Consider the following 14,770-nt stretch of genomic DNA (forward strand, 5'->3'; position numbering starts at 1 on the left):
AATAGGTGTTAACCCAAGACCTCCTCGTAGGAGGTTGAGCCTCTAACCCATCATTGGCATCAAGCAGCTAGCTCTCAATGAGCACCATTGTCCTTATCTATTTCTGACCTTTGGATTATTCATTATTTGATTTGATAGAAAAATAGTTAGGCCGATTTAAAAATATCATAATCCAGGGTAGCTAACGGACACCTGAGGCTCATTGAGAATTGGAGAACAAAAAAAAAAAAACCCCAGAAACCAAACTGAATCTAAAACAAGCCTAACAGTTCGTGTTCAACTACACCCAAATCGCACCTGGTCTAAACAGACTCATTGACACCGCGTGATGATTAACGGTTGGTGCAATGAAAGTTTTGCAGGGTTTTGGAGAACTAGACATTTGTCAGAACACATTTGCATAAAAAAGACTTTCATTTTAGCTTAGTTTTGGAAGGAATACAATTCAACAAACGAATGGTGTGAAGAGTTGGACCAAAACCATAGATTGACAAATCGGGGAATTGAGGGTAGAGGACGCGTTTTCCTTTTGGGGTTCAGAAAATTCAAAGCAAAATGAATGGCAGAGAGTTTATTTAGGCTGGTGGAGAAGAACTTTCCAAATTTGATTCATAAAGTCGTTCTCTTATTCTTCATTGTCAATCTCAATTGTACTTGCTCTTCTCCTGGGTTCTTTTGCGGGAAAGAGGAAAGGCTTCTGTGGGTAATAGGAAAATAAGTTACGGGAAGCCGTTCCTGATTCCCGAGTGGGTAACCGATCAGAACAGCAATTGCAGTTTGCAAGTTAGGAATTTTGTAGACACAGCACCATTAGGTAAAACATTCTCACTTCTTATGATTCTTTGCTTATTAACATGATTGTTTTCCATTTCCGTTCTTGTTATTATCACTAAAATGACTCTAGCAAAGCGTGGATAGGGATAAGGATTTTATCAATGGAGATGGGTGATTTAATGAGAGATTTTCTCATACATTTTCTGCTTTTCAAGTCATCTTCAATAACATTGATTCTCTGGTCCAAGTAAATAAATCAATCACCAATCTCCTTCTGGGGTTGCTCACCATTTCATGCAAAACGAGTCATCAACCATCACTTGAATATGAATAAAAATATTTTCTTTTAGAAGAAAGAAAATTCTGTTAGCAACAGAGTTTCATCATTTCTCTGATGGAACCTACATTGATCCCCAATTTTCTTGTTGATGAATCAGACTGGAATTAGATGCAAACATATGGAAACTTGTATCTGGCAGTTAAAAATGTTAATCTAATTGATTGGAAAAGGTGAGTAGCAATGTGGGTTAACACGGAAATGAACAACCATGGAAATATTTGGCTGAAAAGATAACAATGGTGGTTTACACCTAAACATAGCTTATTTCTTCTACAAACTACTTCTGTTACTTTGTTGTAGGATATAGTGGAAGTTTTAGGATTAATATACAACATTTTAACTCTACAGAACTGAAGATGGACTCTACAGAGCTGAAGATGGAAGAAAAGCCAGTGATGGCCAAGATATTGGCTCCAAAGACTACTCTGGATGATGACACTAGGAAGCCGGCTTCCCCATTCATGTTCATGACACCTACGGGGCGAGCGAGATTCCAGAAACAATCCAGTGGAAAGTTTAACTGCCTGTGTTCACCTACCACCCATGCTGGATCCTTTCGTTGCCGACATCACAGGACTTCCAGTCTTAGTCGCGGTGGATCTGTTGGTTCCAACCTTTCTGAGTTAGGCGCGAAGTCTGGTGCTTCAATCAGCAACTCGGTACAAGCTTAGTAGGGCCTAGCAACTCTTGGAGAGGTTTAACTTTCCTTGACTATTAGTTCTATGAAGGATGATGGAATTTGATTACTGTAAGCATTTGAAGTTGTACTAAAATACATGTCTAGGGTCTGATGAGTTCTATCTTGCAAATATTGTCATATTCTTATGCCAGAAAACTGACTGACTTTGAGCAAGTTACTTCTATTCTTCTGTTTCAAATTTTATTACACATGTACACACAGACCCAGGAGGGTGCTGATTACCTTACTGGCTCAATCCGACTAAGCTTTACTCTGATTGTATTGTGTCAACTATATAAATATTATCCACCATTTAACTCCATTCAGGGACACATGATAGTAACAGGTTTCCATATTCACCACCCACTGTATGTGTTTGAGAGGCAATTGGAAGAGATTTTTGGATTACAGAGCTATGCAAGACCACTTTGAAACATGGAAAATTGTTGTACCACCAGACCCAGTACTGATACTGAGCCAACAAGGTCAAATTGTGTCTCAAGTTGGGTCACAGTTAAGTGTTCCTTGATCCATTGCAGTATTCCTTTTTCTCAATTCAATGGAGCTAACCTGGCAATCTGAATGTGTCTTGCAACATTGTCCTCAAAAGTTTTCTGGGCAACATGTAATTCGGAAATTCAATGGAGTTAACAATACCATCACAAGAGTTTTGCAACACTTTCTTCCAAAACTGGAAGAAGATATATTTAGAGTTGTAAGCAGATCGTTGATTTTGGATTAGATTTGGTCTGAGGGCAATTTGTATATAGAAACCTAGCTCTGTCTAACTCCCTACCAGTTTCCTCTTATTTGATCTGATCCCATCCAGGTTGAATCGGTAATGATCCAATTCTGATCTCTAAAACCTTGACAAACAAGAGTAGTAGTAGTAAGTAGTAACTTACCAATCTGGGAACCAGTTCCCCCACTTTGATTCCTAGTTGAGATTTTCCCCCTCATCAAATTCTAACCAAGTGGTTGAACAATGGATTATTACCTTTTCAAAGCCTGCGGTTTAGGGCATGCCTGCCTGGCAGGATTTGATGTTACATTCAAATGCCGACACCTTGTGGTCATGCCATCTCTATTAGAGATCTCAAGATCCTCAAATGATGAATTTAAGGTGGTGGTAAGCAATCATCATTCCTTTGGTATCAAATATAATCCCCTCTGGCTCTTGCAGCATTGAAGGTCTAGTCATACAAAAAAAAAAAAAAAAAAAAAAAGAACATTGAAGGTCTAATGATCAGAGATTCGACGTGATTTATTCTCGTACAGAAGGCCAGAGCCAGTGAGAGGGACAGAGAGAGGTATTGATGTCTGTGTGCGGTTTCCGAATAAGCTACACTAAGTCACTAACTACGCTGAGTGAAGAAGGGAGGCCCCAAAGAAGTGATGTGGATGAGAATCCATGAAAGGTCAAAATGCGATCTTAGTCCTGTCACCTGTGGAGGTGAAGAGGCAAAGTGGGGCAGAGAGATTGCATCATGGTGACAACGATTCATAGCAGAGGGCCAGTGGAGGAAAACCACATGGCCGGCAAGATCGAGAGAAGCTACAGAGCCTTGGGAAGAAGAATATACCACATATTAGTGGGGGAAAGAATGATGGCGATGAACAGAAGATTTTTCTTGTCATTGTTCGTTGCCCTCCCCACCACTCTCTCTTTTTCCATTTTCTCAGACACACACAGAGAGAGAGAGAGAGAGATCTTTCTAGTCATTCCCCACCTCCCTCTTTCTCCCCATTTTCTTCAAGTGTGAGAGAACCACTTGCATGCTATGTGTTCGAGAAAAAGAGAGAGCCCACTTGCATGCTTTTCCATTTCAATCATAGAGTAACCAAATGCAGGGAGAAGGGCAATGGATGATTGAAGAGGAGGGCTTGGTTTTTTTTTTTTTCATGCATTCAAGCAGTCTGTATGATAGTGACTGATTGCATTATAGAAGATAATGCATTACCATGTTGACTAAACCAACCCAAAACCCTTTATTTATTCTAATCAACTCATGCCAAGTCTTTGTCTCCTTTGGTTTGACCGCTTGGGGCACCCAAAATCCTTTCTTTTATTCCCATCAACTTATTCCCAGTCCTTGTCTCCTTGGGGTTAGGAGTTGGCTCACTTTTTCTGACTAAATCAACTAAACCCGCCCAATTCCTTTACATTATTCTCATCAATTCGTTCCTTTTTTTCTTGCCTTCTTGGGTTGAGGGTTCGCTTTTTCTTTGGATCCCTCAATGGCCTGCTGGTATACAAGTGTAGAGAACACCAACCTATCACCAGAGTTTGGGTGTCTGTGAACTATGAACATTCACATACAAAGGCACATGCTGATATGCATAAAACTCTAATTGATTCATATTTACATATTCAGGGTGTTTATCTGTTTTCTCATGTGGGTTTTGAATTCCTGAGTCTGGAGCAGAAAATTGTTTCTGAAGACAGGTACCTAATGGAAAGAGTTGGAGCTTTCTTAAGACAGATGGTAGCCAAGGGTGAAATCCACGCATATTGTTTCATTTACACACCATAGGTTGAACCACCCATGGGAGTCTGCTACTGTTGGCAATCTACTGTAACATAAACAGGTACCACTTAACTTTCTGTTAAATGTTTGATATTTACATTTTCTCCAAAAAAGAAACTTCTTTTCTTGTCTCCAAGAAATAGGAGTAGATGTAGCCAGAATCCGACTACTTCAAATGATATTATTGAATAATTCCTGTACAAGAAAACGTCATAAGACACCAAGAAGTAATACAAAATCTGGTAACCAATCAAACACGTTAGATTTTGATGGAGGTTTTGGAGCGAAGGGCACCAACTTTAATAAAGCATTGGTCGGGAGTTAACTTCATGTTTACCACCTACCTGGAAATTAAGGTCTTGGTCTTATGTAAGATAAAAGATTTGGTATTGTGTCATAGTCTCTGTTTATGTTTGTTTGTTGCATTGATTAGATATAATTATTAAGTTTCTCCAATATAATTTTGAGCATAATTATGAGTTATCTTTAATGACTTGATATCTAAGGAGATGCTTCTCAATTTCTCTGTCTTTCTTCTTTTAGACAGAGTTTTTCTTTACATTAATGACTACAGCTGTTGTCAGCAAAGTATGTTTCCCTCCTGCTCTTCTGTTGGCGAGAGCACCAAACCTGCTGTTTCCATCCCTTGGAGCTATGGTTCAACAATCACTGGTCAGATTTGCTGAGCCATGGGTCCATATGTGTTAACACGAAGCCTTCAATTTTTGACTTTCCCCTGTTTCTTTTTTTCTCTTCTTCTTTTTTTTTTTTTTTTTTTTGGGGGGGGGGGGGGGGGGGTGGTAATAAAAAAAAAGTAATAATGGGAAGTACATCTTTTGAAGAAAATTATTTAATTGAAATTGCCACATTGCATTCATGTATTAAGTGATCTATTGTGCAAAAGATTTGCATGCCAAATAATTCAAAGGAGGAACTGTTTGCTACTAAGAAAGCTTCCACATCTCCCATCTTTCCCTTCCGCCCGCCCCCACTTCTCTCTTTCCCATCTCTTCCTCATCTGTTTGGTTTGCAGTATTATTGTTTCCCCATCTAGTAGATGATATTTAAACAGCTTTCTTTTTCATCAGAAGATCAGTTAGGTCTCATAGTTCTAGAAGCATGAAAGAGGAAAGCTTGTGATATCCTTGGACATTTCATTTGAGGTATGTACTTACATCCAATTCTCAGTTAATAGAATGCATATGGCAGGCACATCTCAGTTCCTAGATAATCTTAAGTAATTGAGTTAAACCCAATCTTTCTTAGTCCTCCTTTTTCCTTTGCAGTCTTCTTCTTTCTCCTCTGCTCTTTTCTTTTTCTATCTTTGGCATCTTCCTTTTCTGGCCTCAGAATCCTGTAAAGAGAATTTCTCTTCCTTCCCATGTAGGCTGTAGCTCTAAGAATGGATTAATTATATTTGCTCTATCGCTTTGAAGATTATGGGCAGTATCCTTTCAGCTCTAGAGAAGTTCCAGAATTTTGGTTCCTTTGGTTTTGCTTAGGAATTAGACAGGTTTCTATATCAAAATTCGGAAACTACTCTCTGAATACACTCTTGTTTTCTGTTCTTCTAGAAAGATCCTTTCTTCTCTTAAATCTGTTCAACTAAGTAAATAGAAAAATCATAGAGGCCTTTTGTGAAAGTTAAATAAAAATGAATTCGGTACTTATCTGCAATAGCTGATGTGTTCAAGAATGCAGGCATACCTTAAATTCTCTCTGTTGTGCATGAGACTAGGGATTGGATCTCATCTTTAAAACGTGTACTTCCCAATTGGAAACTAAGCCCTTGACCGTTTGTTCTCTAAAGTAAATTTTTTTTTTTTTTGGGGGGGGGGGGGGTGTTGTTGAGAAGAGAAATGTACTGTATTTATTTGGGCAAATAAGCCATTAAGCAAGTGCATCTCCCCTCACCAACAACGAAGATCTATGGACTATTGTATAAACAGAGAGGGATTTCATGCTTTACTTGTTGGTTGAATTGCTGTAGTCTTTTTTATTTTACATTTGCGTTTGTATGCGCGATATGTGTTTGCTTTTTTATTTTTTTGAACAATTAAATGATGTCTCCATGCTTTATCCTCAATAAGTAATTTTATTACTGTATTCACAGAATAAGATGGAAAATTAGCATCTGCATTTCAGGGAAGATTTTGAAGGTCAAGGGGCATGAAATACTTTTAAGATAACTAGCGGTACATGATATGTCATGACATTTATTAGGGCAAGAAACAAGCAGAAAAATGAAGTTCATGAAGATTGGCAGCAGACCAGATATCTTCTACACAGAAGAGGCAACAAGGTATTATGGATCTAATTATATTATATTATTCAACTTCATATAGTTCCATATATTGAAAACTTTGGTCTTAAAGGAGTTTTTGTTCAACTGTTCAGGTCTGTGTCTTCAGATGTACCCAGTGATCTCATTATACAAGTCAACAACACTACGTATCTTCTTCACAAGGTAATGTCAACTTAATACCCTCTCTCCTACAGGTATGTTTGGCAGAACTAACATGTTGGGAAGGTTAAGAGGCTTGAAAGCATTGTCTCGCTCATTCAATTACTGCTATCATAACCATTTCCAAGGCAAAAGAATTGTCCACGTGTCATCCTTTATGTGACTTTGGTGGGAGATTCATGCTGAAAATGCACATGAGACCTCCTGGGGAATAACATTGATTTGGTTTGCTGATCTGTACTATTTGATCTCTATCACATTTCTGGAGAAATCAGTCTTGAAGCAACAGGGAAATGCTAATGCAAAAGTCAAACTTGAACCAGGGAAAGGAGCAGCAGATCAATTGCAGCCAGGATCAATACAATAAGGATGAACAATCTTAACATAACTGAAACTTTTATTGGTATTTCCCCTATATGCATAGGAAAGAAGAATATAAACAAAGGGATACAGAAGAAAGGAGGATTAGGATAGTAGGCTATTCTAGCCTTGGGCCTCTCACTCACAGGTTCATAGCTATCTCAACCATTGAAACAAGCCTTTCAGACTAAAACTTCGCAAGAAAGGAGTCGAAATTCCATTAATCAAGGTTTATATGGATAATAGATGTTTGCTATAAAACTAGTTTGCCAAATATTAAAATAGAAACTCTGTAACCAAAATAGTGAACAGACTGAAATTAGAAACTACCTTAAGATTCTATGGATTGAAATATTAGTACACTTTCTAAAATGGATAGTAGAAACTGAAAAATAAAAAAATAAAAAAAGGGCAGGAGTAGGGTAGAGTCTTTCTCCATTTTGGGGCCAGAAGATCTTCTATGTAATAAGGTGTAAAGAACTGGTTTGATGTGAACATTTCAAGAACCGGGCACTAGTTTAACCTTAGCCCATACTTTGGTCTAAACTTTATAGTATTCTTTTCATATATAACTGCTGATATTGACCTTAAATTTTCCATTTTTAACTGTAGTATCCACTTCTTCCCAAGTGTGGGCTCTTACAACGACTTAGTTCTGATGCTGGAAATCCTAGCCAAGTACCACTGGAGCTGCATGATATTCCTGGAGAAGAGGAGGGTTTTGAGCTATGTGCCAAATTCTGTTACGGAATTACAATTAACCTGAGTGCTCATAACTTTGTGACTGCATTCTGTGCTGCAAACTTCCTTGAGATGACTGAATCAGTTGAGAAGGGAAATTTTGTCTTGAAACTTGACGTCTTCTTCAAGTCATGCATCCTTGAAGGTTGGAAGGACTCTATTGTCACTCTACAGACCACTGAAAAGCTGCTTGAGTGGTCCGAAAATCTTGGACTCATTAGGCATTGCATAAACTCAATTGTTGAGAAAATTATTATGCAACCCTCAAAGGTTAGTTACAACATCTGATTGTGTTTGCCACTGCCATTCACTAGGCAGGATTCAGTATAGAGAAGGCGAAAACGGAACGATCTTTCTCCTTCAAGACTGATTGATCTTTTCTTAGTGATAATATTTCTTTGTAGGTTACGTGGTCGTACACCTACACTAGACCGGGATACACAGGAAAACATCACCACTCTACCCCAAAGGATTGGTGGACAGAAGACATATCCAACCTTGACATAGACCTTTTTCGTATTATAATTTCTGCCATCAGATCAACAAAGAGTGTCTCACCACAGCTTATTGGTGAGGCTTTGCATGTCTATGCATGTCGATGGCTACCAGACATACTGCAAAGCAGTGCCCCTGAGACTTCAGTATCTCAAACTGAATCAGCAGTGGAGAAGCATAGACAGATACTAGAGACTATTGTGAACTTGATTCCGGCTGATCGAAGTTCAGTATCATTTGGTTTCTTATTAAGACTCCTCAGTAAGGGAAAGGTTATTGGAGTGTCTACTTCAACAAAGACTCAGCTCATAAGGAGATGTGGTCAACAGTTATTGGAAGCAACAGTTAAGGATCTACTATTTCCTTCACATTCGTCTTCTGATCGGCACTTCTATGATACCGACTTGGTATTAACAGTCTTAGAAAGTTTCTTGGTACTATGGCGAAGACAAGCCTCTCCAGAAGATGGTGAGTCTCTAAGGATTATAAGGAAGGTGGCACAGCTGATTGATTCTTACCTCCAGGTTGTTGCAAGGGATGTCAACATGCCAGCGTTGAAGATAGTCACTCTTGCAGAATCTATACCAGAGATTGCGCGGCCAAAGCATGATGACTTGTACAGGGCAATTAACATTTATCTCAAGGTAAAGTAGTTACTTTTGGACTTCAACTATGAAAAAACCTGTGTTTTTCTTGAGATTCATCACACTTGTGGCTTTATACCATACATGCGGTCTGAAACGGTGAAACTTCAAAAAACTCAAAATTTCCCAGCTGTGAGACCAGTCTATGAAATGGAGCAAAAGCCTAAAAGTTCTACTGTCCTTGTACAAACACCCCCTCCCAAAAAAAAAAAAAAAAAAAAAACCCTTTTTACCATCTGAGGTTATTATTATTATTTTAACCTGGTGAACTTTGCCTAATTATTAGGCTCAGATTTAGCTCCTGCACTTTTGCTGTACAAGGGGATGTTCCTATTTTTATCTAAACAGCCTATAAGTTCTTATTTTAATTGTTTCAGAGCTCCATGGCAACAAATCATGTCAGCTCTGAATCACTACCCATTGTCAATTGATCCAGTCATGGAATACTGATTCCTATGCTTGGAAATTTGGTCTTTATTCTCAACACTGCAACTGGCCTGTTCTATGTGAATTGAAACTTCACCTGAAATAACTATGTGCTTACCTGAGCACTACCCTAGACCACAAACCCAAGTTAAATACTGAGGTAACTAAACCATGCTTTAATGGTTACATTTTGCTGTTACCGTTGGAATGGTTACTGTCCAGAAAAAACCATCCTAGTTACCTTGTTATTTACTAAAATCCAGTTATATTTTGTGGATTAATCTCCATTTGCAAGTTTAAATTGTCTGGTGTATCTAACAACTTGTATTGCCTTCACTCGTACCAGGAACACCCAGACCTGAGCAAGTCAGAGAAAAAGCGTCTCTGCCGAATTCTTGACTGCCGGAAATTGTCCCCTGAAGTATGTGCACATGCAATAAGAAACGAACGGCTGCCATTGAGAACTGTTGTACAGGTCCTGTACTATGAACAAGAAAGAGGAACCGGGCCAACACCTCGTAACCGGCCACCAGATGAGAATCCTGAAGTAGAGCATCCACAATCAGTGACCAGGGATCACAATCATGGTAGATCGAAGTCAGCGTTAGAGGAACAACTCGGTGGTGCTGAGAATGTTTTGAAGCCTACAAGTCCAAACTTGGTGGAAGGAGTTCATCGCAGAACAATCAAATCAGATGGAAGGCAGCAGCTGGAGTCAGAAAGGAAGGTGGGGGTGTGGAAGGTAAGGGAGACTGGAGAGGAAGGGATGTCTGGAAGCCTGTTGGAGACTCACAAGAGCAAACAAAGGGAAAGTAAATCAGAACTTAGTAATAAAAGAGGTGTGAACAGAGTTTTATAAGTTAGAGCATTCCATCTGTTTCTGCATTTCCTTGTCTTTTTTTCTACATTTTTCAGTATAAGGTAAATAATACTAATACACATTCACCTGGACTGTAATACAAATTTGTTGATCAGGAAACATACCATATGTAGAGAAATTTTAAATATAGAGGTTAATTTCATATTTGATCAATTACTTCCTAGCAGATTCCTATAATCTAAGCTGTGTGTAGCTGTCTTCGTTTCTTACTGCATTACATTAGATGAATTATCATAAGACATCAAAGCAAAGCTTGCATTCTTACAAATTCATGAAGTGACTCAGTTTCCACGGATCAGAATCATCATTTTTCTGATTGTTTTTCACTCGGAATATGAGACCTATTGCATGTTCAATTTCTGCTTTACATGGACTATCCTAGCAAAAGAAAATGGAACACAACAGTGAGCTCAGAGTACTCAAAGAAAGAGATTTGTTTAGAAGAACTGAGCTTGTCTATCTGTACAATAAAACTTCTGTTACAAAGCACGCGTACAAGGTAACAAGGAGCCTTGAAAAAATACGCGGTAACAACAGAGATGGAAAAACATAGTCACTATCCTTAAAGTCCTGTACAAAACTGCTATGTACCCTGACCCAATATTGAGTGATAGCATTCACAGAGAGTTAGACACCATGATGAACCCAGGAGAGCTTCTCATTGCTGGTACATATCATAAAATACAGGAAGGTGCTTCTTCAGCCAGCAGTGGAGTTCTACAAAGCGGGCAGGTGATGTTCCAATAATCTAGCCACCTCTCCAAGCAAACCTTGTGGAATAAGTGACCGCAACCCAGCTGGTTTATTTCTGAATCTGGTTCAAATCCACTCAGACAGACTGGGCACTCTTGTTCAGATTGGTGTTTGAAGGCAGAGCTAAACCGGATAGCTGGACTTCGGCAACGGAATTCCTCGATCAGGGAATTTGATGGGGTTAAAGAGAACTCGAACGGCTCTGGCATGGTCTCTACAGAATCTGATGGGGTCCAAGATAATCGGATGCCAACTATGTGAAGAATGGATCGGATTATGCCTTTCATGATCGAGATGTAAAGAGCCGTGTTTACCAAGATGATGCAAAGAACACCTTCAGATGGAGAAGGGAGGCTTGAGAGACCCATTTGAATTATAAGATTTAGGTTCCTATATGGGGTTGCAATGTTATGAGATTAATTCAAAGAAAGTACGGATCAGGTGAAAGGGTCAACTTGCCCAGAGGTTTTCTTGTTCGATATGCAGAAAAGCTGGAGAACCAGAGACCTGTCTCTCTACATATCTGCAAAAGAAAAGTGGGGAAATTAACAAGAGAAAATATCCAGAACATGGAACAAAGAAAGTCATGGGATGCAGAGATGATCAATCAATTTTCAAAGTGAATGCAGAATACCCAGTGGATTAAGTTTCACTTTGGCTCTATCAAGTTTCAATAATCAGAAAGTAAGGATGAAAACCTCCGAAATACTTAAGACGAGATCTATTACCGAACCAAACAAAAATCAGATCGAATTCCTTGGAACGGAAAGAAAATCATACTAACAAATTGTGAACAAATAGAAAATCTTCTCTGCTTGTATAAAATACAATTACTTTTGTCGCCTAAAGAACAGCATATAAGTGAAAATTTCAATCTCCCAACAAAGAAGCAGAGGTATTGATGGGTGGTGAAGGAAGAAACGAAGATTAAAAACAAAGGAATTTTCAGAAACCAACTTGTCAACATGCAACATCTGAAGTAAATCAAAATTAATCAGAAATTTCAAATTGATGATGTGGTAGTTCTGGTTTACAAGGAATAAAACTCAACTAAAATCAAGAAAACCCATGGCGAAAACTGTTCTTAACTGTCAAAAAAATGTATATATAAATAGGAAAAGAGAGGGAAGGACTTACATCTTACTGCGAGCTTTGATTGTCTCTGGGTGAGGAATCAATGAAGAGGAAATATGAGATAACAGATCTCAAGAATTCCCCTTTTAAGTGTTTTGGTATTGAAATTCTATGCTTGTAAATCAGAACTATTGTTTGAGAAGAAAAAGTGAAGATTGGAGAAAATTCATCAAATACCCAGATGGATTTGACTAAACTTAACTCAGTTATGGATCATCATTCATGAATACCTTCCCTGTCTGCTCTCCTCTTATTATATAGACCATGAAGTGAGGCAGTTTGGTTGCCTTGTGAGTGGTGAAGAAGAAGAAGAAGAAGCAGAGTGGAGCAGACCAAGCCAATCATGAACGCGTAAATTTAACAATGGTTAGATTCCCAACCCCTTGATCCATCTCCTTGTCTCTAGTCTTGACCATGGTTACTTCTCTCCTCTTTTTTTTTTTTTTTTTCCCTTCCTTTTACGATCTTCAAATGACATTGGTTTGATTTAGGTAAAACGGTTAATATTAAATCATTTTTTAATAATAGATAACAAAAATGTTTTATTTTCTAATATATTATTTAAAATCTCTCACGTTACAGGAGTGATGATATATTAACTAATATAAGTTTATAATAAAAAAATTATGAGAAAGAAAACAGATAAGAAATTCTAAAGCGTACCTTATGCCGATGATGTGGGAATCTTTTTCTTCAAATGATAATCAAATATAATCACAAGTGGTAATTTAGTTGGCAAGGGACCATGTCCAATAAAGCAGAGATCTTGATTTTGACTCTTATCTTTCTTGCAGGGCCATGGCATGAGGTTTTATTGGTCCCTGTGAATCGTGCTTTTTTTTAATTCATTAGGGTTTTTGTTTTCACTCCGTGTGGTATTTCTTGTCCACATGATATATTCATGATCCATGCAACATATGATGAAGGGTTTCTTCCTTTTTTTTTTTTTAAATTGAAAAAAATTGTCACAATGAAAGTGTGTTTTTTTCCCGGGTAAAGATGATACTGTGTAGATTCATGTAGAAATCTCCCACCCTATGCATGTAGATGATGGTATTAACTTCGAGTTCGAATTTGGTGACCAAATTAACTATACTTTTGTTTTACTAAATGAGTCATAGAGCAAATCCAATGCAGAAGACTTCTGCACCGCACAAGCATAGTTTGTAGAGCAATTTTCCTACTGAGAGTTGTTTTAGTACCTTTATCTCAGGCTACAATTGTGATCCATCAACCTCAAACTCGTAAAAATTATTGTTGAACACATCAATGGTATATATGTAAGAAGGAGAATGTGTGTGTATATATAGTGATTCATTTCTTATATTTAACCTCATGAAAAATGTTTTTGTCTTTTTGTTTAAGTTAATATTGTTTAATTAGAAAAAACACAGCATGCATTGGCTCAATGTCATATTGTCATTGTTACATTGAGAGAAGAGAAGGACCACCAGTTTAAAAAGGCAACCCATCCTCATCTGCCTAACCAAACTTAAAATATTAATTAATTTTATTATGACATTGACTACCTAATTGTAAGTTAATTATCTTGTTAAAAATTCAAAATTGATTAGATGACATGAATTAATTTGTCAAAAGCAAATTTTTTAGACCAATTTGGAAGCTTAAACTTAATCCACTATTTAAGGGTTTTCTTTTTGAAGGGTCATGGTTATGTTGGAAAATAAATCTCTTTGGTATTCTTTTTATCTTTTCAATTTTAAAACATATTTGTATGGCAGGATGGACAGAGGATGAAATTCTTACATACTACCTCAAATCTTTCTTCTTTACTTGATCTGTTTGAAATTTTTTGTATCCATAAATCTTTCCTACCTTCAATTGAATATCAGTATGTACTATTTGTGGATTTTAATATAATTTTATATTTTTAAATGTTATCTTTTGGGTTGCTTTTATTATATGTATGGATCATCGAATCTTTATTTGTAAAGATTGTTTAGACTCTTAACTCTAATATTCTAAGTGACAAACGTAATATTTGGCTCTTCTTCTCGAAGAGAAACCCCTAATAAGTGCTCAATGAGTTATACGATTTAATCACATATAATATTCTAATCTAAGGGCATTCATTGGATTTACCCGAATCTTTGCATTAGAATATTGAACGTGGTTGAATCTTACAACTCATTGAGAGAACCTCTCCAAATTCCCTAAACTATCCTATAAGATCTTCTAAAAATACTGAAAAAAGAGTATTGAATTGTGAAAATGGGGATAGTTAATAAAGATTTCGTGTTCTTATTTGGCCCTAGCGCCTCGACATAGGAGCACATAAGATTATTACCTCGTACCAGTGAAACCAATAGCCACATCGACAACTAACCCATTAAATTATAATTATAATTATAATTACTACATAGTGATTGGTCCTAGATGCACCTTGGCAATACCTCCATGATCAAGCGAAGTTGAGCTAATTTAAGTTTCTTTAACTTAATAAACCCAAGAAGGGATCACCACCATTATCTCTTTGATTAAATAAACTCAATCATCAAACATAGTGGTCATTCCAAATTCTAGTATTCTAA

General features: G+C 37.5%; 1 protein-coding gene and 1 pseudogene across 9 annotated transcripts; one reads left to right on the forward strand and one right to left on the reverse strand.

Moving 5' to 3' along the window:
* The first annotated feature begins 3,534 nt into the window (after window positions 1-3,534).
* On the forward strand, window positions 3,535-10,492 carry LOC149003081 (BTB/POZ domain-containing protein At5g47800-like). 8 transcript variants are annotated; one of them, XM_089136994.1, is made up of 7 exons: window positions 3,535-4,382; window positions 5,410-5,484; window positions 6,435-6,623; window positions 6,719-6,788; window positions 7,758-8,156; window positions 8,291-9,025; window positions 9,798-10,492. In XM_089136994.1, exons 3-7 carry the CDS (start codon window positions 6,565-6,567, stop codon window positions 10,308-10,310), a joined length of 1,776 nt encoding a protein of 591 aa, XP_088993120.1. In that variant the 5' UTR covers window positions 3,535-4,382; window positions 5,410-5,484; window positions 6,435-6,564; the 3' UTR covers window positions 10,311-10,492. The 8 variants fall into 8 exon arrangements, with proteins under 8 accessions (XP_088993120.1, XP_088993121.1, XP_088993124.1 ...); XM_089136995.1 differs by lacking the exon at window positions 5,410-5,484; XM_089136998.1 differs by lacking the exon at window positions 5,410-5,484 and having other exon boundaries at window positions 6,467-6,623.
* On the reverse strand, window positions 10,452-12,556 carry LOC149003082 (putative E3 ubiquitin-protein ligase XERICO pseudogene; annotated as a pseudogene). The gene is made up of 2 exons (XR_016170224.1): window positions 12,222-12,556; window positions 10,452-11,607 (listed from the first exon to the last, which is right to left on the reverse strand). The product of XR_016170224.1 is annotated as a putative E3 ubiquitin-protein ligase XERICO pseudogene (transcript).
* Window positions 12,557-14,770: the final 2,214 nt, after the last annotated feature.

The sequence above is a fragment of the Hakea prostrata genome, chromosome 10 (genome assembly GCF_041222555.1).
Source record: "Hakea prostrata isolate BN-2017 chromosome 10, UWA_Hpros_2, whole genome shotgun sequence".
Classification (NCBI taxonomy): Eukaryota; Viridiplantae; Streptophyta; class Magnoliopsida; order Proteales; family Proteaceae; genus Hakea; species Hakea prostrata.